This window comes from Raphanus sativus, chromosome 6, assembly GCF_000801105.2.
Source record: "Raphanus sativus cultivar WK10039 chromosome 6, ASM80110v3, whole genome shotgun sequence".
NCBI lineage: Eukaryota > Viridiplantae > Streptophyta > Magnoliopsida > Brassicales > Brassicaceae > Raphanus > Raphanus sativus.
Window position 1 is genome coordinate 48,338,700 of NC_079516.1, and position 24,069 is coordinate 48,362,768.

The following is a 24,069-nucleotide window of genomic DNA, read 5'->3' on the forward strand; positions in this document are numbered from 1 at the left end:
AACAAAGGAAGAAAGTGAAAAATTGAATCTTGGGGGTTTGGGATAAAATTGACTAACTGGTGAGACGATGACAAGGATCATAACGGCGGCCATAGAATCGTTTTGATGATGGGTTCTGTCAATTGATGATTTCCTGGAATCCATTGAGAAGATTTGCACGAGGTCCATAATCAGAAGGTGTCTCTTTAGTTATATGTTTAGATGAAAAGCTTTGACCAACAGAGCTCGTCAATGGCGATCACAAGGAATAAAGACATCGGCTTTGTTGCAGAGATACAAAACCCAGAACATTTATGGAGGAAAAAAAAGTGAAAGATCGGATCCAATTGGAGATTACTTGAAAACTAGGGTTCTTAATCTTCAATCTCTAAAGAGATAAGATTTTGAGATTTGGTAAAATCAAAAGATGAGTTGGAACACGTTTGATTTCCTTTGCTGAGATTTTTTGTTCCCTTTAGTTAAGAAGGGGTATGAAAGTCTTTCACCTCAGAAAAAATGTGTTGCAAGCGTATTGTGTCTTTAGAAGTAATATGAAAGTGATAAAGTGTCTTACCATGTAATTTTTTCTATTGTGAATTAGTATCAGTAATGCCAATTTGTTTTTGTTATTTGGTTTAAAAGATACTAATATTAAGGGTAACAAGGCTTATATGACTTTTGTGAGGTCATACACTTACAGGAGTTTGTAAATTAGTATTACACATTTGACAAAAACAAAAACAAGTTTTAGAGAGTGGGAGGGATAAAGTAAAAAAAAAAAAGATTCTAGAGAAGGATTAGTTCGCTAAAGCTCTGGCCAAAGCTTCCATATAGAATCGAGATGCCTACTTCTTAATCACCAGCCTAATTATGTAAAATAAAACCAAGTTGTTCACTTGTCGTGGCTGAAACAATCACTGGAGTTGTTCTGTTATCGTACCTACTTCTAGCCTTCATTGCATCCAATAATAATACTCCTTCAGCCCTACTCCTAAAGAAATATCTTAATCTTTCTCTTTTTTTTTTTTTTTTTTTGCGATTACAAGCCGATTAAAATATAAGGTGAAACTTTTATTATCTTCTCATATGTTATCAGATTTTTTGTTTAACAGTTTAAAATTTTGTTTATCTTTATAATATAATGCATCAAAAATTGTTTTGTCTGGTTTCATGAAAAAACCAGTTCAGCAAAGAAAAAAGTAATGATGTTTATAAACACACAATTTGGTAAGAATAAATTAGGGCATCCACAATGGGAGCTCTTGAGAGAGTCCTTAGGGAGTATGAAGCTCACTTTCTTAGAGTTTGTGTCAAAAAGAATCATTCAAATCCTTTGGTAAGGATTGATCCTTACACTGTTCACGGGTCCATTGACCACGTGGTGGCCTATGAATGGTCATCTTTTTTTAAAAAAAATTATCCAAAAGATCCAGGATTAATCCTAAGGATTCTAACGAGTCTCACCGTTGCGCATGCTCAGGATTTGTAAATGAAACATTCCAAAAACTAACACAATCTTAACTCGTACCACAAGAAGAAAAAAAAACCCCATAAAGCCGATATAAAGTATAAACACTCGAATTCAGATGACACAAAATATGCCAAAAAATCAAAAGACCTATTCCCTTGTCACATAAACCCAACCACCTTCTGGGGAAATGGTCTCGACCTCGCCACTTTCCGTTTTATTCTCAGTCTCCTCTTCCTTCACATCAACAAATCCTTGTAACTTGTCCGACAAGTCATCATCATCAATATCATAATCGTCATCGTCATCATCATCATCCACCGATGATATGTTAGTTGCATCGCTCATGACTCTATACTTCCGACTCCAATATTCCGCCACGTCTTCTTCTTCATTCCATGAATCCTCATCTTCGGAAGACGTGTCATCATTCTTTAACAGCTCATAACCATCTCTCGCCCTCGAACTCGCCATTTTTAACTGCTCATAACGATCTCTCAAATCCTCCTAATAAAACCATAAAGATTCAATCAAAGACAATAAACAAACTATATAAAATGATTAAGAAAAACCAAACTAGCAAGTTATTAAAATTAATGAATTCCCTAGTTCTTGTAAGCATAGATATAAAGAGATGTGAAGAACTGATTCAAAAACTTACGGTGTCTTCTTTATTACGATGATGGTAGCCACTAGGGCTATAGCTCGTCCCGGAGGTCTCCAGTTTAGTCTCTTCTTCTTCATCTTCATCTTCCTCTTCCTCTTGTTTGGAAGAGGTATCATCATTTGTTGACATATGATAAGGATTCCTCCTCCTAAAATACACAGCCTAATCATAAAGATTCAGTCAGAGAAAATAATAATAATTAACAACTGATGAAAACTACTAGATTCATTAATACGATTACGTTACGGTAATATATTATTCTAGTTTTTTGTTGATGGTATAAAGATGCGAAATAAAACTGCTTCAAACTTACATTATTTTCTTTATGGAGAGGGTGCACAGGAGGTAAGTAGCACGACCCCAGAGGGACCCTAGGGTAAGACTTCCACAAGTTTTCACAGTCATCATAATCATCACCCCATGATTTATCATCATCCTTTAATTGCTCATAACCATCTTTCCACTTCAAACTCAAACCCTGACCACCAAAGATTAAGTCAAAAGACAATAACCAAACTAGCAAAAATTCCTGAATTGGATATAAAGTTGTGCAAGAACTGCTTCAAACTTACAGTACTAGCTTCTTCATTATGAAGATGGTGACGATTAAGGCGATATCTCGTCCCTGAGTTTCCCAAAGTAAGCTCACATATGTCTTCTTCACCACTAGATTCCGAAACTGTACCCTCGTCATCTTCCTTTTCTTTTTCCTCAACTTCATCATCCTCTAGTTCTTGAATCAAACTCTCTGGAAATTTTGAATCTGTCACATAAATTAAGTTCATACTTGTCCGTCAAGAAAACGAGTGGGATATCATGGAAACCAAAAGGACGTTGTAGCTAGCTACTTCAGCTGGAATTTTAAATAAGACTATGATACAGAGCACATACCACATATGGACCAGTGTTGGCTCGTTGATTCTTTCGCCTCACCAAGGCGCATACCCCAGTGTTGAATCGGTCTTTCTTTGACCACAGTGACAGATTTATCTCGAGAGGAATCTTCTTCACCGGGTTTACCATTGTTTGGCTGCTCGTCATATATGTCTTTGGTTAACTCTTTCCAGAGTTCAATACTCTGTTAAAATAAAAGCAAAAAAAACAAAAAAAAACAAATCGGAGTAAAAGGTATTAGGTCTCAGTATACTAGATGCGTCAAATTTCTAATACTAGTCATGAGAAGTTCTAGTCTTCTAATGTGTTTAGACCGTCATTAGGGTTCATGAATCATATAAAATGTCTCATGGAATTGAAGCTGGATATAAAGTTTCTTTTTTAAAAAATGATGTAATGAGTGATCCTATGCATATATAACAAAAGATACATAATCTACTACATAAGCTGCATCAATTTTCTTGCGTTGATGACGATGAAAAGAAGATAATCTTAGCTTATTTACTAATCTATACTCTTGTAAAATTTAGGGCATAAAACATCATAAAAATATCAAAGCAGAAGAGACTAACGAAAAAAGAAGATCAAGTAGAAGAAGAAGAGACTTACCTTTTGAATCGATTCGTCAACCTTGGTTAATGCAAATCCGATTTTGTCTATCATCATATCAACCCAGCGGTTATCTTCTATGGCTCCCATGGTTGAACCTGGTCAGTACCGTATGAAACAAGACTTAGGGTTCCAAAACAGAAACTGATCAGTTCTTTAGTTTTTAAATTTTAGTTTGCAACGTACGTAGCTATATTCATGAGCTAATCCCCACAACAAAAAGGTTTTCTCTATCTTCTAAGCGGCCAAAGGAGAGATCTAAACCCTAAGTAGAACTAGAGCGATGGATATCTAAAATATTGTGCAGTCGCTAAAACAAAACTTACTATTGAAAAAACGAAACAAGGTGATCGAGGAAGTTCAACGAAGCGTTGCTTTGGAGGATTTGAAGAGATATAGAAGACGAAAGCTATTTATCCACGTAAAGAAAGGTTTAACGAGGTTTATATTTTATTTTCGTATCCTATACACATTGAGATTCCGAATGATATCTATAACTACCTACATTTATCATTCTGTTTAAATATAAAAATAACAGTACTTTTTATTTTAAAAAAATTAAAAGCTATATACAAAGTAATAAATAAATCAAGCGTTTTTTAAAAATAAAGCGAATTAACTGGTTCTCATACTTATCTAAAGCCAGATATCTATATATATATATTTTTTTTTTTTTTTAATTCATAGTTTTTTGTATACTTATTTTGTTTGACACCAAAATACATTATCACTAGCATATACAGTATATAGTACTCCCTCTGTTTTTTTAAGATGTATGTTTTGGTGTTTTCACACATATTAAGAAAACACATTAACTATACATCATTTTTAGAAATTATCAAATTCCAATGCATTTTAACCAATAGTCTTTCAATAAATTCAATCAATTTTATTGAAATTTGCAATTTTTGTATAGGAAACATAAAAAATACATCTTTGTGAAACAATTTATTTTTCTAAAATATCTATCTTTAAAAAACAGAGGGAGTATCCTACATTTTTCGATCAACATATAATTAAGTATAATTTTAGCAAAATGAAATAAAAACCAAATATAAAATACATGTTTTTTTTTGGAAAAAAAAATATAAAATATGTTGCAGAAAATGTTGTGGGCTGATTCATGCACTAGTAGGCACGGAAGTGTAAAAGCATTTGAACAATGGCACTCTCTTAGTTTACAAAAAAAAAAACAATGGCACTCTCTCTTTCCATATGCGTGAACTTCGATAGTTAATAACGCTTTCAGACACCGATGCTTTATACCGCCATATAGTAGTAACACACCCTGAATCAACTATTCTTTTGTCGGCATCTGAAACAAAATATATGCTGTATTACTTACGTAGGCTTGATGTGTGTGCATCTTCTCCTCGGGTCTAAAGCCTCCTCTCCGAGAAGAGCATGATCCGGCTGCTTACGCATAATGCAAAATGGTATTACTTATCTAAATATTATACATTAATGGGTCTTAAACTATTTGGACCTTTGGCCTCTTTTCTTCTTTTCTAATACGACGTCAGTTAGATATGGGCATGGCTTATTTGTTTTTACAGTGAAACGACGTCGGTTAGATTTTCAATCTCGTCCTCGAATCTCAGCTTCAGTCTATCTCTCCAGCTCGTGCGTTTCTCTCTCTCTCTCTCTCTAATAGTCGATAAAAATGGGGAACACATCCTCCATGCTGACTCAATACGACATTGAAGAAGTCCAGAGCCATTGTCACGATCTATGTGAGATTTTTCCCCCCACACACATTCTTTCTTCTGCTATGTAATCTGAAATTTTTTGATTCAATGATATTCGTTGTTCCTTTGTTCAGTTGAGCAGCAGGAGATACTCTCTCTGTATCAGAGGTTTTGCCAGTTAGATCGTAACTCAAAGGGATTTATATCTTCTGATGAGTTTCTCTCTGTCCCTGAGTTCGCCATGAACCCACTCTCTCTCAGGCTGCTTAAGATGGTTGATGGTTTGAACTTTAAGGATTTTGTCGCCTTCTTGTCTGCTTTCAGTGCCAAGGCTAGTCTTCGACAAAAGGTTAAACGTACGTAAGTGATGATAGTTGTTTCCTTATTTCCAACACATCTTCACTGTTTTGTTGTATATCTGAAAAATCATCAGACTTGCTTTGTTTCAGTGATCTTTCAAGTCTATGATTCTGACTGCAACGGGAAGGTCTCCTTTAGAGATATCATGGAAGTGTTGCGCGACTTGTCGGGGTCATTCATGTCTGATGAGCAAAGAGAGGTATGTATAGAAAGTTAACTACCAATTTTTTAGGCTTCCACCTGTAAGGCTGGTAATAAATGGTATACCATAGGTTCACGATTTGAATAGTGACTAGACTATATAAGTATGGTTAGGATAATGGAGCACAGCAAACAAGTGTTTTTACCACTATGTGTCTTGTGTTTTGCTTTTTGTGGTGTTAGCAAGTACTGAGCCAGGTTTTGAACGAAGCAGGCTACACCAATGACTCTTTCTTAACACTGGAGGATTTCATTAAGGTACATATATGATTGTAGCATCAGAATTACAGCAGCTTGCATGCAGTCTTTTCCTAGACCTATTTGTAGTATAGGATTCTGATTGTAACATCTTCTTTCATGCATCTCGAATCTCACAGGTCTTTGGATGTTGTAAACCGGAGATGGACGTTGAAATTCCTGTGGATTAGGTGGTCTATGACATCATATATGATCAAACTCCGAACTCAACATCTCACCATCGCAGATTTCAACAATATGTATGATTAGATTACATTTCCTCTTCCTCTTAAGCATTGTTTTCAATTGATTTAGATTCAAACTGTTCTACTATAAGCACACTTGTTAATGGTATTGAAAATAAAGATAAAAGTTTTATTCGTACTATAGTTTCTATAGTTATTATTATTATTATTCAGAAATATAAGCTTTTAGGACAAAATCAGCTATCTACTAAGAAATAAAACACACAAGAAACGGAATCAGTGTGGTGTTCTATTAGTGAACTGCACTCGGTTGTCATGTGTCGCTATCGCTCCATGTATCGCTTTCGCCATCTCCATCGTCGCTTGCAACAGCCTGAGACCACAAGTACCAAGTGTTAGTGATTTATATAAGGACAGAAGTGGCACTTATAGAATTGAAAGAGAGATCAAATGTTAAATGCTGAAACCTGTCTGATGGAGTTTGCCTTCTCTAAAATCGTGCTGAAGTTGGTGTTCATCGTAGCTACAGATGATGATGCCTTTGCTGTGACCACACGTCTCAAGGTAAATTGCTGTAATGATGATTCAAATGGATTTTGTTGGATACGAGAGTACAATGATATATGAAATGACTAATGTGGTGAACAAGACTCACTTTTGTTCGGATTTGATGTAAGAAGTCTTCAGCTTCTGTCTCTTTTGCGTTACCATTACCTTGCTTACAGTCCCTCACATTGTTCTTCTGTTGTACCTATCAATCATCAAGTGAATAAACTCCTTACATGGAGAAAAGACTGAAGAAAAGAGAGTACAGAACTTGAGTCTCCATACGTTGTTATATGGTTTAGGAGCATCTTTCTTGACTGTAGATAAAGAACCTCTCTGCTCCAATGCACGTGTGAGAGCATCCTTAAAAGACTGCTTGTTGTTATCTGGTTTAGGATCATAAGCAATGACTCTGTTTGATTCTTCTTTCTTGGCCGTAGATAAAGAATCTCTCTGCTCCAGTGCGCGTGTGAGAGTGTCCTTAAAAGACTGTTTATTGTTATCTGGTTTAGGATCATAAGCAACCACATTGTTTGATTCTTCTTTCTTGGCTGTAGATAAAGAACTTCCCTGTTCCAATGCGCGTGTGAGAGTGTCCTTAAAAGACTGCTTGTTGTTATCCTCGAATCTCCCTGATGGTATCTTAGAAACCATCCACTGTAACGGAGGGAGAGGTGGGGGTAAAGGCTCAGCTGGATTCTGGAGGTAAGAGATCTTTCCAGCTAAGTAACCATCTGATGTTTCAAACTCTGAAGATGGAGCTGAGAGAGCAGAAGCTTCAGCATTGATTCTTTGGAAAGAATCATCATAAAGCTCTTGTTGGCTTTTTCTTTCATCTTCTGACTGCTGCTCAGAGATTGACACAGAGTGGTTATCACTGTTTTCTGAAACGTAAGAAGAGGTTCTACAGAAAGTATCCTTGTCTGAATCAGAATCAGGAAGTGAAGCAGCATCAGCAGTAGTCTCTGGCACCAACTGAAAGGACGAAAACGTATATTCATCTGGGAGTTTCAGCTTCAGTACGGAACTCGGCAAGGTTTCTGAGGGAGTGAAAGATACTTTCATGTGATCAAGTTGAGGAGATGAAGTAAACCAGTCAAAAGCAGCCTTGTTAGCTTCTCTCAAGGGCTCTTGCAAGGTTTCAGCATCAGTCTCTCTGATAGTTTCCTCTACAATCTCCGGCTTCGATGGCTTCAGTCCCAAAAGATTTCCATTAGTCCATAACTTAGTCTCTTCTTCTCCGTTGTCACAAGAACTCTCATCTTCTGATTCTTGATTTTCTTGAACACCATTAGTATCATACAATGGATTTGAGAAGCCATTGGAATAGCTACGAGTAGTACCATTGCTTATATCTAAAGCCTCCCATGGATCTTGAAGAATCATCTCATCAGGTTTACTCACCGGTGATGATAAATGTAGATCCGATGCTGCAGCACACATTGCCTCATCGTCTAGACCAGAGTTGTTAGAAATATTATCTGTTTCTTGCTCACACACATAGTTATCAAACTCTTCTTCTGTAATCTCATTGGAGAATTGCTTCTGAACCTCTTGGTCATTGTCAGATTCTGAATCAATGGTGTAAAGCGCATCAACAAAATCGTCCTCTTCGCTTTCAGTTTCATCTTCACTGTCCATTTCCACTTCCCTCGGTTTGATATCTTGGACAGTTTCAACCTCTCTACGTTCTTTCAGTCCTGAGTCCGGTTCAGCATTTGTCTCCATTACTTCATGAGCTTCATCTGCTGCACGTTTCAGGGCATCAGCTTCCACTATCTCAGCTTTCTCGTGCCAACTAACGCAGGAAGAGCCACGAGTTGTTAGCTCTTGAGAAGGACTATCATCATTTTCATCTTCGCTTTCACTTTCAGACAGAACTGAAGCAATGGTCCGGGGACCTGGTGTGAACCTTGAAGCAGTAAACACCCCCTTCAGTTTCTCTCCACCACTTCTTGAATCAAAAGAGAAAGAATGTTGGTCTTGCAAGTCAGATTTGGACTCAGTTTCCATAGTAGATGCAGTTCTAGAGGAAGAGGTTCGTCCACCGAAGCTTAAAGAAGTCAAAGTCTTCCTGGAAAACCATATATTACATTTCAGGTTATGAGTCATACACAAACACAAATCTCAACAAAGTCAAAACCACAATGTTATCTTCTTTACCTGTCACTCTGGTTAGCCATTGAGACAACACGAGATATATCTCGGCTCCTAGGCAGAGATTTCTTCTTCTGCTTTGTGCATATACAAAGCAGAATAAAACCGTTAAGAAGAAGAAACACTCTACCAAAATATAGTTTACATCGTCAGAAAAAAAACAAACCTTAATCTCTGGAAGTTTAGAAGCTCTTGACGATCTTTTGAAATGAGTAGGATCAGTGTATCGTTTGAGACAAGACCCTGGACCATTTATATCAAATCTGAAAGGAACCGCAAAGAATCAGCATAACAGAAACTGAAATGATACAAAAAAAAAACACAAAACACAAAATGAGTAAGGTGTGTGTATATACTTGTCTAGCAAGTGCAACCGTGGAGGGTCACGGCAATCATCATATGGAGCCATGATAAACTGTGGCAAGTCGTCGCAAACAAAGTAATCTTGCACATTTGGTATACGAGGATGCCACTCAAGACCTGAAACAGCATTTGATACTCAGTTCTTTCACTATACTTTAATAGTAGTGATCTTCATCATATCATTACCACACCAAATAAATTCAACTGATTCATTATAGCTAATAAATTATAAGACTCTATAGATAATACCATTCTGATGTCAAACACTAGTGCTTCAATAGTATCCAACTTTCACTAAGATAATAATAATATAGATCTAAAAGGAAGAAGAGAGTTAGTAGCTTTCACCATGTGATTTGTCTAAGAATACTGTCATAATTACCAGACTCTAAACTCAAAAGAGTATTTTAAGTAAGCAGTCAGTGAAAAGGCATGTGAGCTGGGCCTACATTGAACTCAGAGGATATACTTTAAAAAGAAAAAATAAAAACTCATGTGAAGAAGCCTAAATAAGAATCAGACAATAAAGAAGAATGACAAGAGAAACAAGACGGGAAGAAAAAAACATAACATACCTCCAGTGTAAGCAAATTGTATGTGGTTTGTTTGTGCAAGCACTGCCTTCTGGATGGAAGGAACAGTAGCTTCTATCTGCTTCAGTCTCATCTTTAGTTTATTGCTTCTTGAAGCTGTAAGTATAACTTCTTCTTGTATCCCATGGAAGATCTCTGTTGCAAACCTGAAAACGTTTGAAGAGAAGACCAAACACAGCATAAGTAAAGATATGTTCACTTAACTCAAATCACTAAGTAAAAAAAAAAAAGACAATACATTTTATGAAGTAATAAACTCAATTATTAAAAAAAAACTAAAATAAGAGGAAACAGAGAGTTTGGGGTTGACTTGAAGACACTTACTCGGTGAGATCACCGAGTTGACGCAAGATTCCAACGAGTCCAGAAACGGCGACGCCGTCGAGAATAGCTTTTGGGTCTTCACGGTCGACGTCTCTGTGAAGCTCTGTTTTGCCTAAACCGTAGACGTTCCTCACTTCGACCCTGACAAGCGGCATTTGCTCTGTTCCACAAACTGTTTGTGATCAAATGGGTATGGAGGAGAAGAGGTAAAGGTTCAAACTTTGTGATTAGTTTCTGGGTTTCTTCTTCTGGTAGGTGAGATTGAGGCAGCTTAACCGCCGAAAATAGAGAGGGAAAGTTTTGGAGGTTACAAAACAGTTCTTTGGTGTGAAGAGAAAGAGAGTGAATGAGAGAGAGACAAAGACATTGCCAACACTGCAAGCCATTCCTTCTTTCAATTTCATTACACATTCCATGTGAAAAGACAATACCACCCTTCTGATTGTACAGTATTACCCAAAAGAGACTTGGTTCAACTAAACTTGTGGAATTTATTATTTATTAGGGATAACAATCCAAATTACTCATATCATATAAATTTCCAAATCCTTAAAAAAGGCTGCTAAAAATTAACTACAAATATTACATTCTAAAAATTTACTATATAACATCTGCTAAAAATTTGGATAATTCAAAAAATATTTTTTTTCTTTTGATAATTAATTTGTTGATATTATGCGGATCAAAATTCAACTAACTAATTTCCTGAAACATATCTATTTGTACCAATTTACAATGAGAATTAGAGATTCATGTCGTTTGGCTATACAAACGGTATATTTGAGACAGTAGATTTCAAATCCGAGATGTTTAACATTTTTCGAATCCGTTATAACACGCTTGTGTGGTTTCGGAAAATATTTTAGCTTTAAATTTTAACCTGGCTAATTACAGAAAAGAGGGGGAACTGAGAGAAGCTTGGATTCTACTGAGTTAAACTTAAAGCTTGGGTAACGTTAATAGTTTGGATCATTAAATGACACTTTGGTCGTTTGTAAAGTAATTGACTTATTGAGTTGGCTACATATTTAATGAAGAACAAAACATCCATAAATGGAGTACCTATATACATATACATCCAATATTTATGTGTACAATGCATAGTATCTAAATAATAAACCTATTTTAAAGTGTAATTATCTTCTTGTAAAGTTTCAAAAAAAAAAAAAAAAATTATCTTCTTGTTTCAAAATATAAAGTTAGCACAGCCTCTCGCAACCTAATCGATACCTCGATGGACTAATAATTAATCACGTTTATACGTAACACGAGTTGCATACTATCTTCCATCTACGCACACGTTCTTAGAGTGAACAGATTCATCTTCTTTTATGCAACAATGAGTATATCCTTACATCTATAACCCACAGTTAAGAGACTTGCACATGCATGTGGATGGTGACCCATTCAATGTTTAAATATATGTACACAATAAATCTGCACAAGGATAGTTTAAGATCCGTACTTCTAGAGATGTTAGGATCTAAGAGTATCTTCAACTCCACTCATATAGAGTGAAAAATAGATTTACTCTAAATATAGAGTAAGTTGTTTTTTTGTTCATCACTCTATTTTTTATACTAAAATAGAGTATCATTGGAGCAAACTCCATCTCTATTATAGAGTCACTTTATTTTAAAGTAAAAAATAGAGTAAACTCCCATTAACCAAAGCAACTCATTAACTCGAGCTCTTTTGTAGTGTTCCCAAACATTGGTATTTATTTTTGTCATCCATTAGTATTTAATTAACAGATAGGATTTTAAATACATTAATAAATACTTCTACATGTATGGAATCAGTGATAAATAATACTTCTATGAAGTTTTTAAACATATTAATAGAATATCTTAGTTTTGATTTTATAGATGGATTGTTTTGTAATTAACTATTTTCACAATTTTTAATCAATCAAAATTTAATAACATAATTAATTTTTACTAAGTTTACAAATTATCATTATTTAATAATAAAAATTTAAGAAATGTATATTTTAAACTTTTTCCAAAACATAGATTATTTTTAATCAAACGAATATAAAAAGAAATCAAATATTTTATGGCAACCACTGCCTGCATACACAACATTAGAAGTACATCAAGAAATACACATTGATACAAAGAAGTTATCAATTTTTGATCCACAAAAAAGAAGTAATCACTTACTCTCTCTGTATTATTTTAACTAGATTTTGAGGCTTTTTTCACAAAAATTAAAAAATATAAAAATTTATGTAATTTATCTTGGCTATATAAAAATAACATTAAATAAAACTAGTTTAACCAATAAAAATATACAATGTTTTGTAATTTGAAATTTCAAATGATATTAAATTTGTTTAGAAAACTGAGAACATCACTTATTTTAAAATAAAATAGAATTTTTTTTAAAATTACTTAAAGTGATATGGATGGTGTATATCATATCATTTCTAATAGGTATATCATTATTAAATAAGTGATGCGATTAGATCCATGCATGACTTTTAGTCATATACGTTTATTTATGGTGCTACCTAATCATAAATTTAATTCCACTTCATTTATTATAGTTACCTATTTGTTCTGACCATCAACTTTTAGTTACATTAAATTTTGTTTAATCACTTCTGGATTCAGAATTAGTATAGGTTGTCTCGTTTTTGCAGATTCTATGAACAAGATTTGCCGTAGTTTTCCATCATATTAACCAAAGTTAGCTTTTCAAAATAATCGGCATGCCAATACGATTAACTAATTAGCAAACGGAAAAGACTCAAATGATTTAAAATGAGAATTACACAACAGCTAATAAATCAAATATTTGAGTTGAAGATTGGATCAGAAATTGTTTATCAGAATTCATTTCATTGTTGGAAAATAGAGGATGATTCATCGATTGTGACAATCATCAACCGTCCATCCTATCATTATTGTTAGGATAAGTATGGTTAATTATGTATTTAGTAAGAGATAATGATGTAAATATTAGAGATAAATACTCTAGTATAAGTCGGTAGAAAGATATACTTGTAACGTTGTATATAAGTTGAGCTTGAGCCTCATGATCAATACACATAAAATATTCAGTACTTGCTTGATTTAACATGGTATCAGAGCAATAGATCCATTCATTATCGATCTTTGCTTATTCAATTTTTTTTTCATAAAGTTCTAAGATCTTCAACGTGATGGGAGATAATAAAGTTGTTGTTGCCGGCGTGTCCGGAGAGAAGGGTGCAAGCTCACCGTATTCGATCTTCTCGTCGGATAATCCTGGAGCTTTGATTACTTCAGTTCAACTGAAGGGAGAGAATTACAACGAGTGGGCAACGGAGATGATGAATGCTCTCCAAGCCAAGAGGAAGGCATGTTTCATCGATGGTTCGCTGAAGAAGCCACCAGAAGGACACGCTGATCTTGAGTCATGGCTCAGCGTCAATTCAATGATAGTAGGGTGGTTGCGAACGTCTATCGAGCCACGAGTTAGGTCAACTGTGACTTTCATAACAGATGCACACAAGCTTTGGGAGAACTTGAGAGAGAGGTTCTCGGTGGGAAATAAGGTGAGAGTGCATCAGCTGATGTCCAAGCTAGCTTCGTGTAGGCAAGATGGGCAGGCAGTGATTGATTATTATGGTCGTCTGGCTAAGATGTGGGAAGAACTCCAGACGTATCGACCATCACCAGTGTGTACTTGTGATGCAGCTGCCGTGTACGAGAAGGAAAGAGAAGATGAGAGGGTACATCAGTTCGTAATGGGGCTCGATGAGTCCAGATTTGGTCATGTTGTCACAGCTATCATAGAAGCTGATGTTCTTCCAGATCTTGGAAAAGTTTATAACAAAGTGGTGCGAGAAGAGGATCGTTTGAACTCTGCAAAGATAAGAGAACAACAGCAGGAGGCTGTTGGATTTACAACTAGACGTGAGAACAATAATGATGACAATAAATCGAACAGTGGACGCGGAGGTACACTTGACGATCTGAACGCACAAGCACAAGGACCGCAAAACAGAGGACGTGACAGGATCTGTTCAAAATGTGGAAGATCAGGTCATGATAAATCTGCATGTTGGCAGATTATTGGGTATCCAGAGTGGTTCACAGAGAGAGGAGGAAGAGGAACTCGAGGTACATCGAGAGGAGGTGGTCGCAGTAATGGGCAGTCCAGAGGTAGAGGACAGAGTAACTTGGCTTATGCTACTACGGCTAATCCAAACAACACAGGACCACCTGAGTTAACTCCAGAACAGTGGAGAGCGATCACTCAGATTATCAACAATAAGTCAACCTCTTCTGATAAGCTGTCCGGTAAGGATATTGGTGATGTAATTATTGATACAGGGGCATCACACCACATGACAGGGGATATCAATCTCCTTGTTGATCTCAGAGATATATCACCTTGTAACGTTGGGTTTGCTGATGGAAGCATCACGGTCTCAAAGAAAGTGGGAGTGTTGCGGCTGTCTAATCGTATCTCACTACATGATGTGTTATATGTTCCCGATTTGAACTGCTCTTTGATATCAGTATCTAAACTGCTTAAGAGATCAAACTGTTTAGCGATTTTCACCGATACATTGTGTGTGTTGCAGGACCGGGGTTCGAGGATGCTGATTGGAGCAGGTGAGGAACGCGACGGGGTGTACTATTTTAAGGATGTCAGAGTTGGGCGAGTTAACAAGACTGTGAAGGTTGAAGATCCGGTGTTGTGGCATCGTCGGTTGGGACATCCTGGTTTTTCTGCTTTGTCGGATTTGCATTTGTTTTCTGGTGTTGATGTTTCTGCAAATTTACATTCTTGTGAAGTCTGCTTTCGTGCTAAGCAGACTAGGGATCAGTTTTCTGAAAGTTATAATAAAACGAGTGATTGTTTTGATTTGATACACATCGACCTCTGGGGACCATATCGGGTTCAAGCTTCTAAAGGAGCTTCGTATTTCTTAACTATTGTAGACGACTTCTCACGAACCGTTTGGACATTTTTATTACTCGAGAAGTCACAAGTAAAGAAAGTAGTCGAAGATTTCCATGCTTATGCTGACACTCAGTTTGGAAAGACAATAAAGAAGGTTCGTAGCGATAACGGCACCGAGTTCATGTGTCTTTCATCGTTTTTCAAAAACAGAGGTATTATTCATCAAACCTCTTGCGTGGGAACACCACAACAGAACGGTAGAGTGGAGAGAAAGCATCGTCACTTACTGAATGTCGCAAGAGCTTTACTATTTCAGGCTAGTTTGCCAATTAGTTTTTGGGGAGAAGCGGTTCTTGCAGCCGCTCATGTTATAAATCTCACTCCAACCAAAGTACTTAATGGGAAGTGTCCCCACGAGTTGTTATTTGGATCAGTACCATCGTATTCTGATCTACGAGTGTTTGGTTCATTATGCTTCGCCCACAAGCAACTGCGAGATAAAAACAAGTTTGCATCGCGAAGTAGGAGATGTATTTTCGTTGGATATCCTTTTGGCAAGAAAGGATGGCAGCTTTACGATCTAGAGGAGAAAGAGTTCTTTGTCTCTCGTGATGTTATTTTCAAGGAAAACGAGTTTCCATACGCAACAGACGTATCACAAGTCTCTACATCTCCTGTTGTGACGGAAATTTACGACTCTGTTTTCCTTACAAATGAAACAGAGGATACTGGAAACATGGGGAGTGTTGATGAAGAAACAGAGGATACTGGAAACAGGGGGAGTGTCGTTGCAGTAACACCGCCAACGTTACCGAGTGGTGATCCCGTTTCCAATGATCCTGCAGTAATGGAGGTCGGACCCGAAGTAAGTAGTACAGGGAATGAGACTGCAACAGTAATCCTACCTGATAAAGAGGCAGAAACAGAGGTTCTTATGGGCAGAGGACAGAGAGCCAAGACGCCTTCTGTTCGGTTAAATGACTTCGTCATCTACAATGCAATTTGTGGAAATAGTACCCCTCGCGTTCGCACCTCCGATCACTCCTACAGCATCTACTTCGACCCGGTCACAGGTAACACTCTTTGTCCTCTTACTGAACTTATCTCTGACGAAACATATTCTGTTGGGCACAAGGCTTTTGTTGCAGCAGTTTGCGCAGAGACTGAGCCTAGAAATTTTCAAGAAGCTATGAGAGATAAGAGATGGACAAAGGCGGTTTACAAAGAAGTTGATGCACTTGAGGTTTCTAATACATGGAGTGTAGTTGATTTACCTCCAGGACGCGTGGCGTTGGGCACAATGTGGGTGTTCAAGATCAAATATAATTCGGATGGGACAGTGGAAAGGTTTAAAGCAAGACTGGTTGTGCTTGGGAATAGACAGAAGGCAGGATCAGATTATGACGAGACATTTGCTCCGGTAGCAAAGATGACGACAGTGAGGAGTCTTTTGAAAGTTGTTGCTGCTAATAACTGGGAAGTGCATCAAATGGATGTGCACAATGCATTTCTTCATGGTGATTTACATGAGGAGGTCTATATCAAGCTTCCGCAAGGATTCACACACTCTGAACCTAACAAAGTGCTGAGGTTACATAAGTCTCTTTATGGTTTAAAACAAGCACCTCGGTGTTGGTTCGAGAAGCTCACAAAGGCACTTCTACGCGCGGGTTTCTATCAGTCATATTCTGACTATTCCTTATTTGTTTACTCGCGTGGAAGTGTGGAGATAAGAGTGCTTATATACGTTGATGATTTGATTATCTGTGGTAATGATGGAGATGAGATTCAGAAGTTTAAAAAGTATCTTGGAACGTGCTTCCATATGAAGGATTTGGGGAGGCTCAAGTATTTTCTTGGCATAGAGATAGCCAGAAGCAAAGAAGGTTTTGTGTTGAGTCAAAGGAAATATTCAATGGATATCGTAAAAGAGACAGGGCTGTCGGATGCAGCACCAGCTTCGACGCCCATGGAGCAGAATCATCATTTGGCAACAGATGATAGCGCCTTCGTTAAAGAACCTGCAAGATATAGAAGACTAATTGGTCGGCTCATTTATCTAGCTAATACTAGACCAGACATAGCTTACTCGGTTCATATTTTATCTCAGTTTATGCAGAAGCCTCGAGAGAGACATATGGAGGCTGCGTTCCGAGTAGTACGGTTTCTTAAAGGTTCTGCTGGTCAGGGGATTCTACTAAAGTCTGATGGTGATTTACAGCTTTCAATCTATTGTGATGCTGATTGGGCGGCGTGTCCGTTAACAAGGAGATCTTTGACAGCATACGTCGCCATGATAGGAGGTTCACCAGTGTCTTGGAAGACAAAGAAGCAGAATGTGGTATCTCATTCTTCTGCTGAGGCTGAGTACCGAGCAATGTCTATTGCTACACGAGAAGTAAAATGGTTAAGACAGTTGCTCACTGATCTAGGCTTTGCGCCTAAGACACCTTCACGTTTGTTTTGTGATAGTAAGGCTGCATTGTATATTGCGTCTAATCCGGTCTTTCATGAGAGAACTAAACATGTTGAGATTGATTGCCATCGAGTTCGAGATGCTTTGAAGTCAGGGATGATCACATGTTCTTACATTGGCACCAAGGAGCAGTTGGCTGATGTTTTGACAAAGGCTTTGGGGAAGTTGCAGTTTAATCATCTTATGTCCAAGTTGGGCATTTGCAATGCTCCCACTTGAGGGGGAGTGTTAGGATAAGTATGGTTAATTATGTATTTAGTAAGAGATAATGATGTAAATATTAGAGATAAATACTCTAGTATAAGTCGGTAGAAAGATATACTTGTAACGTTGTATATAAGTTGAGCTTGAGCCTCATGATCAATACACATAAAATATTCAGTACTTGCTTGATTTAACAATTATCAATATTAACAATGAATTCACTTTTTGAAGATAAACCAAACGAACATTGGTATAACCAAACCAAATCCTTTATTCAATAAGATATCTTAGGCGTCATATTTTTATTTCATGTTGACGTTATGTATGATCAGATCAATTGTTATACATATTTTTTTTTCTCATAATGTCAAACTATGCATCTCCAAGCGACCATGACTTGTATCTTTTAGAGAAATTTTGACAAATGCAATATATTTATGTTACAAAGAGTATATAAACGTATATACATTCCATGTAACCAATAAATTACATTCCATGTAGACAATAAACAAACTGGTTTCCAACGCCATCGATGGCATCAATGCCTTGTTTAAAATGAAACGTGGCATAGACAGTACGGTGCCGGATGAAGACATGGTACCATATTCATATCCCAACTAGATATCTCATTAGCATATGATATTATTTTTCTTGTTTTTCTAAAAATATCATACATGATATTGATTTTATTAATTAGATCTGTGGCAGGTAGTTTCGATCACTATTTTTTATAATGTAGTCAGGATCCAACTCATTGACTTGGCAACTGGCTGATAATTTACTGACGGTCCAAGATATGAGTGTTGATCCGAAGGCAATTATACATCGAAATATATATATAGTGGTAGTTCTTAAACATTTTAATTTTGTATTGTACTCCACAAAACTGTAATACCGGACCATTTACAATTAATAAACTTCCCATTCTTGTTTGTTCATATAATAAATTTTAGAGGTTTATTTTTTTGTATTTTGATTTTACTCACGTAATATCATAAATCATATTTCGATAGATCATTTGTCTTTTAATTACTCTAATTCAAACACATTTAACTCTTGAGTTCTTTATAAATATTACCAAAAAATACATTTTAGTTACATAGTAAAACAAATTAATTCGTTATATCTTTCATCATATATCACAAATCGAAATATTACAATCTCTTTTTTTTAACATAACACAATATCATCGTTGCGTTCAATATCATAATCCATATTAGTGTGAACCCAAAGATGACTCCATACTTGTTTGAATTTGACTATTATACTACTTGTAATGCTCCAAACACCCATAACTAATAGGTCTTTTCACACCTGTTCACTCGGCATGTGAACTTCAATTCGAGGCGATATGAATGCTTAAATTTCCAAAGGTTCATTAATTTTTTTTTATTGATTTTGCAATCATCACATGATATTTGTCCATGTTTTATTTTCATTGACACGATATCACAAATTACTTGTCAATAGGTAATTTATACTTCTATTACTTCATATCAAATACGATAAAAAAATAAATAAATGCAATATGGATAACTAAGTCAGTTTTCTTAAATTTTTCAATATGTTAGAAAATATTGTTTTTTCTTGCTAAATATGTTAAAAAATATTGTTTAACCTTTACGGCAAGTTTATATGTTTGTTTTGTAATCACCAAAATGGAAATGCTCTAGCATGAAACTAAATAGACGTAGTTTCAATTTTCTATAGATCGGATCTGTTAGACGAGATCTAAACACAAATATGAATTCACAACAAGGTGAGCAAAAGGTAGACCTGCTTTGAGAGATCTATATTAGTTGGGTTGGAGAATCTCCAGGCCCAAAAAAGCCCACATTTTTCTTTGGATAAACTGAAAAAAGAAAAATAGGTCACAGCTTCTTAAAACTGGCCTGTTTCAGCTCAGCCACAAAAGACAAAGAAATAAGGGTAGATGACACATTCTAAACCCCAACTTAAATTGTCTTTCTTCACAAATTAAATAGCCTTCCTTAAAGGCCCAATAACCCAATCCACTAACCGGATTGACCCGGATGGTGAATAAAGGAGAATCGGGTCACAACTCCACAAGCGTCTCTCTGTCTTATTTACTCGCCCCCTCTTTCCCTCGAAACAAAAATTAGGGTTACGAATTCGGAATCAGCATCCATGGAAGAGATTACAGAGGGAGTGAACAACATGAACTTGGCCAATGATTCCCAGAAGAAGAACCGTATTCAGGTTTCCAACACCAAGAAACCATTGTTCTTCTACGTCAACCTCGCCAAGGTACGGACACACTTTTTCTCTTTTCTTATTTTTCTCTCGACTCGACGATCTGTTTCGTATCATTGTGTGACTCTTCTTATCCACTCAAAAAGGCTCAATTTGTCTGGGAATCTATGTACTTTTAGCTGTCTTGTAGGAATCACAAAAGTTTAAGCTTTGATTTGTGTGTTCAATTAATTGGTTATTACAAGTGTGTTGAGGATCTTGTCGGAGATTTGATGTAAGTGGGTTTTGTTTTGTTGACCTTGTTTCCAGAGGTATATGCAAGAGCACAATGATGTCGAATTGTCTGCCCTTGGGATGGGTACGTGTGTTCTTAATATCTCTTTTTATATATATATTCTTTCTGTATATCTTTTGAGACTGTTATTGTTTGTTTTTAGATGTACTAATTGAGTCTCTGTTGAACAATGTTAATGAGCAGCCATTGCAACCGTTGTTACCATTGCTGAGATACTCAAGAACAATGGTTTTGCTGTTGAGAAGAGTGAGTTTTTTTCTTGGATTTCGTTTCATATTTGGAGATTTTGCGACTAAGCTTTGTTTTTTGTATTGTGTATAGAGATCATGACTTCTACTGTGGATATTAAGGATGGCTCAAGGGGACGTCCTGTGCAGAAACCTAAGGTATTTTTTTTTTTTTTTTTCTCGTTGATTTTCATGGGGTCAATTTGATTATTATTTTTTTGGTCTTGTAGATCGAAATCACGCTTGGGAAGTCAGAGAAGTTTGATGAACTAATGGCTGCAGCCAACGAAGAAAAAGAAGCTGCAGAAGCTCAGGTCCAGAGCTGAACATAGCCTTCTTATGTTATGATTCCATTTCATGGGTCTTTCTTCTGTCTTGATGCTTAATATTATTTGTTTAATTTCATTGATTTTTGGCTGAATTTGTCAATTTGAGTTGTTATGTTTTGGATGGTTTGTTGTACCTGTTGAAACACTTTTACAATACTATATGATATTTTTAGTTACAAAGAGCATATAGCATAAAACAACATGGTTTCTTTTCTTGTCTTCACATACGAGCCATAGATTTTTCTTAGCATCTCTAGACTTGCTTTTTTTCCTTAAGCGTAACGTGCAGATCATAAAGTTAGGCAAAAAGGAAAAGGAAAAAGATTCATACTTGTCACAGTATTAAGTGTATCTGTAGAATTGATACTTGTCACATTATTACATCTCAAAAGTTAGTTGAGGAGACGTTAATGAAATTAAATAGACTCTCAATTGGGCTTGAAAACAAAAAACACAAATCGTCTCGTGACTTGTTAGCCGTCATCTTCAAGGCACAAAAACATTTACACAAAACCAAAAGTTTACTCCTTATCTCTGATGCCGTTGTGTTTACTCATCCTCAAACTCAAGTAGTCTCTCCTCTTTTCTCTCCCCACTCACACACTCTCTCTAGCTGCAGAAGATTATTGATTTACGCATCTCTGAAGAAGCTTCCCCCTCCATCTCTCTGGTTAGTTGATCTCACGACTTGTTCTTTATAATTATTCCTTTTAGCTCAGTACAAATGATCCTAACTTGCATGAGAAATAGTTATGGGATCTCTTACTCTTGGGGTTCTTCATTGCCATAGATACAATCATGCATTGTTTCACTTAGCCGCGAGTATATATTAAAAACTAATTAAAAAGTTTCTAGTAAACTCCATGTCACCAGTTCTTATCTTTTTGTAAGTTTCCACTTTCCACAGATTTGTCGTTAATGCATGTATCTCAGTGTCTATAATTATTTAATTAATGAGCTATTAATAAATGGAATCTAGGTTTGCTCCAGTTTCATTATTTATGTTTTTAATTTTTTATTTCTTCAGATCTGTTTTGGAGAAATGTGAACTTCATTTATAAGTGTTAGTCAACTAATAATAGCTCATCGATCACTGAGCTTTTCTAACGGCTTTGTTTGGTTCACCTGCACGTTTCCTATGGCAGAAAGCAGCAAACTTAATTTTGATGCACCTCTTCTCTCAACAAGGCAGATGAAGAAAGAAGCAGTCTCTGTGCGCAGAAACATGGCAAAGAAGCTTACTCATGATGACTCCAAGACAAGCGAATCTCCTTCAGTTCCTGTTCTTGGCTTGTTGGATCATGTTCCAAACACTGCCTCTGTTGTTTTCAAAAGTCACTTGGAGAAAGCCAATATTGATGGAAACCTGAGAAGACAAGTGAGTTCAAAGGGTAAACAAGTAGAGGAAGAAGATGATGATGATGATGATGTCTTCTCTGATGCCCTTGATACATTGTCTCTAAAGCATAGCGTAAGTGGTAAAGTTGAAGCAACGAAACCGCCAACGGCATCATCCGAGGATCCTGATCAATCTCGAGATTTCATGTTGAACCGTTTCTTACCTGCCGCAAAGTCCATGACCATGGAGCAACAACAAACTGATCAGTATGCTATGAAGCGACAACCATCATCTCCCTTGATGGCTAAACCAGTGAGACAGATTAGAGATATAGTACCAGCTGCAACTCCTAAGAGGTATGAGTATAACACCACTCCATCATATTATCAGGACATAGATGATGATGATGATGATGATGATGATACAAGCGATGAAGATTATGAAGATGAAGCTTCTGAGTATCTATCTAGGAGAGGCTGTGGGATGTCACCACAACTCTGCCTTGGTATGTTGACCTCAGTGCATGGTCTCAAAGAGAAACCTTACTCCCTAAGAACCACCTCAAGCCATGATCAAGTGAAGTCAAGCAAGGTCTCTCAACTCAAATCTCGGTTTCAATCTGTTAAAAAGGTTAGCCCCTTTAAACTTATTTTTTACCATCATAGGGATCTGATCAGACACTCACTGAGTATATCTATGTCTCAGCTGGCTCTTGATAAGTTTGGAAGCAGAGCTCAGTCTCCAGTACATCCAAGTGTTGATACAAATCAGCGTACTGCAAGTGTGCCATCATCTCCTTACAGACAAACTGGCTGTTTGTCACCGTATCGCAGTGTAGGAAACTGTTCCCCTCTTCACTCTGCTGGCTTCTCCGGGACTACTCGTAAAGAAGCGGAGATGATGAGAGCCAACAGGTTGAACAAGCACATCAAGAACCCAAAGAAGTCTCAGGACTTACTCTATCCAAAGAGTACAAGACTTGACTCTTCTACAAGCTCTGTCATGGAAAAGACTTTACACGTTGACAAAGATAAATCTCCAAAGACCAGCAATGTCAAGATCTCGCCGGAAACAATATCAGAGAAACCGAAAGCTGTAGAGTCCAGCCTAAGTATTAGAAGTGGAATCAAGAAGATGAAGGAAGATGATTTGGACAAGAGCAAGAGTGGATGTGATGGGTCTCCACTTGCTCTGCCGACACCTAAGAAGCCTTCTGAGTCTTGGCTTTTACGTAATATGCCTTCAGTAAGCTCGAAGATCTCTTCGCGGAGATACTTGCTTCATCCCCAAAAGAAGGATCTCAAAGAAAACTCCACAAGTGTTGTGACCAAGTGGGAGACTATAGTCAAGACCTCTTGTATTCACAGAGATCATATACGCTATTCCGAAGTAAGCATCTCAAGCTTTTCCCTTTAAGAGACAAAGAAACACACAAAGAGACCATAAATTGCTAATGCTCACTATATCTTTTGTAGGAACTCGTTGCTCGTTCATCTTGTCAATCTACAACATAACAGATCAGACCCCTTGGGATCATCAGGTTGAATCTACAACTTCATAGGTGTATCTTTTGTGAGCATTAGATTGATTACATGTGTAATTTAGACTTCCATATTATGTCAGTTTACCTTACCTAGCTAATAAGAAGATACATTTGTTCCCAGTAAATGTTATGTTCATATCTTCATTCAGGTACTAACATATAAAAGTCACCGAAACTACATGTAACACTTGGATCATATAGTCTATCTCTCTTATGAAGCATACTTAGTGACAAGACAGTTTTTTTTA

At 36.7% G+C, this 24,069-nt stretch overlaps 5 protein-coding genes across 10 annotated transcripts; 3 read left to right on the forward strand and 2 right to left on the reverse strand.

The window, feature by feature from the left end:
* Positions 1 to 1,541: 1,541 nt before the first annotated feature.
* On the reverse strand, positions 1,542 to 4,981 carry LOC108808734 (transcription elongation factor SPT6). 3 transcript variants are annotated; one of them, XM_056987884.1, is made up of 7 exons: positions 4,963 to 4,981; positions 3,618 to 3,715; positions 3,006 to 3,192; positions 2,687 to 2,877; positions 2,428 to 2,592; positions 2,109 to 2,276; positions 1,542 to 1,954 (listed from the first exon to the last, which is right to left on the reverse strand). In XM_056987884.1, exons 2-7 carry the CDS (start codon positions 3,705 to 3,707, stop codon positions 1,598 to 1,600), a joined length of 1,158 nt encoding a protein of 385 aa, XP_056843864.1. In that variant the 5' UTR covers positions 3,708 to 3,715; positions 4,963 to 4,981; the 3' UTR covers positions 1,542 to 1,597. The 3 variants fall into 3 exon arrangements, with proteins under 3 accessions (XP_056843864.1, XP_056843862.1, XP_056843863.1); XM_056987882.1 differs by lacking the exon at positions 4,963 to 4,981 and adding an exon at positions 3,944 to 4,115; XM_056987883.1 differs by lacking the exon at positions 4,963 to 4,981 and adding an exon at positions 3,804 to 3,858.
* Positions 4,982 to 5,189: 208 nt separating this feature from the next.
* Positions 5,190 to 6,490, forward strand: LOC108806646 (uncharacterized). 2 transcript variants are annotated; one of them, XM_018578812.2, is made up of 5 exons: positions 5,190 to 5,350; positions 5,440 to 5,661; positions 5,755 to 5,864; positions 6,050 to 6,124; positions 6,244 to 6,490. In XM_018578812.2, exons 1-5 carry the CDS (start codon positions 5,281 to 5,283, stop codon positions 6,292 to 6,294), a joined length of 528 nt encoding a protein of 175 aa, XP_018434314.1. In that variant the 5' UTR covers positions 5,190 to 5,280; the 3' UTR covers positions 6,295 to 6,490. The 2 variants fall into 2 exon arrangements, with proteins under 2 accessions (XP_018434314.1, XP_018434315.1); XM_018578813.2 differs by having other exon boundaries at positions 6,081 to 6,124.
* Positions 6,472 to 10,641, reverse strand: LOC108806645 (protein SCAR1). 2 transcript variants are annotated; one of them, XM_018578811.2, is made up of 9 exons: positions 10,293 to 10,641; positions 9,951 to 10,114; positions 9,369 to 9,492; positions 9,179 to 9,275; positions 9,019 to 9,086; positions 7,141 to 8,929; positions 6,965 to 7,051; positions 6,777 to 6,881; positions 6,472 to 6,682 (listed from the first exon to the last, which is right to left on the reverse strand). In XM_018578811.2, the coding sequence occupies exons 1-9, from the start codon at positions 10,445 to 10,447 to the stop codon at positions 6,623 to 6,625; spliced, it is 2,649 nt and encodes an 882-aa protein (XP_018434313.2). In that variant the 5' UTR covers positions 10,448 to 10,641; the 3' UTR covers positions 6,472 to 6,622. The 2 variants fall into 2 exon arrangements, with proteins under 2 accessions (XP_018434313.2, XP_018434312.2); XM_018578810.2 differs by having other exon boundaries at positions 6,965 to 7,060.
* Positions 10,642 to 19,931: 9,290 nt separating this feature from the next.
* LOC108809189 (uncharacterized protein At2g34160) lies at positions 19,932 to 21,124 on the forward strand. The gene is made up of 5 exons (XM_018581327.2): positions 19,932 to 20,142; positions 20,398 to 20,446; positions 20,567 to 20,629; positions 20,705 to 20,769; positions 20,841 to 21,124. Exons 1-5 carry the CDS (start codon positions 20,023 to 20,025, stop codon positions 20,934 to 20,936), a joined length of 393 nt encoding a protein of 130 aa, XP_018436829.1. The 5' UTR covers positions 19,932 to 20,022; the 3' UTR covers positions 20,937 to 21,124.
* Positions 21,125 to 21,235: 111 nt separating this feature from the next.
* Positions 21,236 to 24,067, forward strand: LOC108807234 (uncharacterized). 2 transcript variants are annotated; one of them, XM_018579494.2, is made up of 4 exons: positions 21,236 to 21,609; positions 22,085 to 22,908; positions 22,984 to 23,667; positions 23,754 to 24,066. In XM_018579494.2, exons 2-4 carry the CDS (start codon positions 22,132 to 22,134, stop codon positions 23,790 to 23,792), a joined length of 1,500 nt encoding a protein of 499 aa, XP_018434996.1. In that variant the 5' UTR covers positions 21,236 to 21,609; positions 22,085 to 22,131; the 3' UTR covers positions 23,793 to 24,066. The 2 variants fall into 2 exon arrangements, with proteins under 2 accessions (XP_018434996.1, XP_018434995.1); XM_018579493.2 differs by lacking the exon at positions 21,236 to 21,609 and having other exon boundaries at positions 22,078 to 22,908; positions 23,754 to 24,067.
* The last annotated feature ends 2 nt before the right edge of the window (positions 24,068 to 24,069 follow it).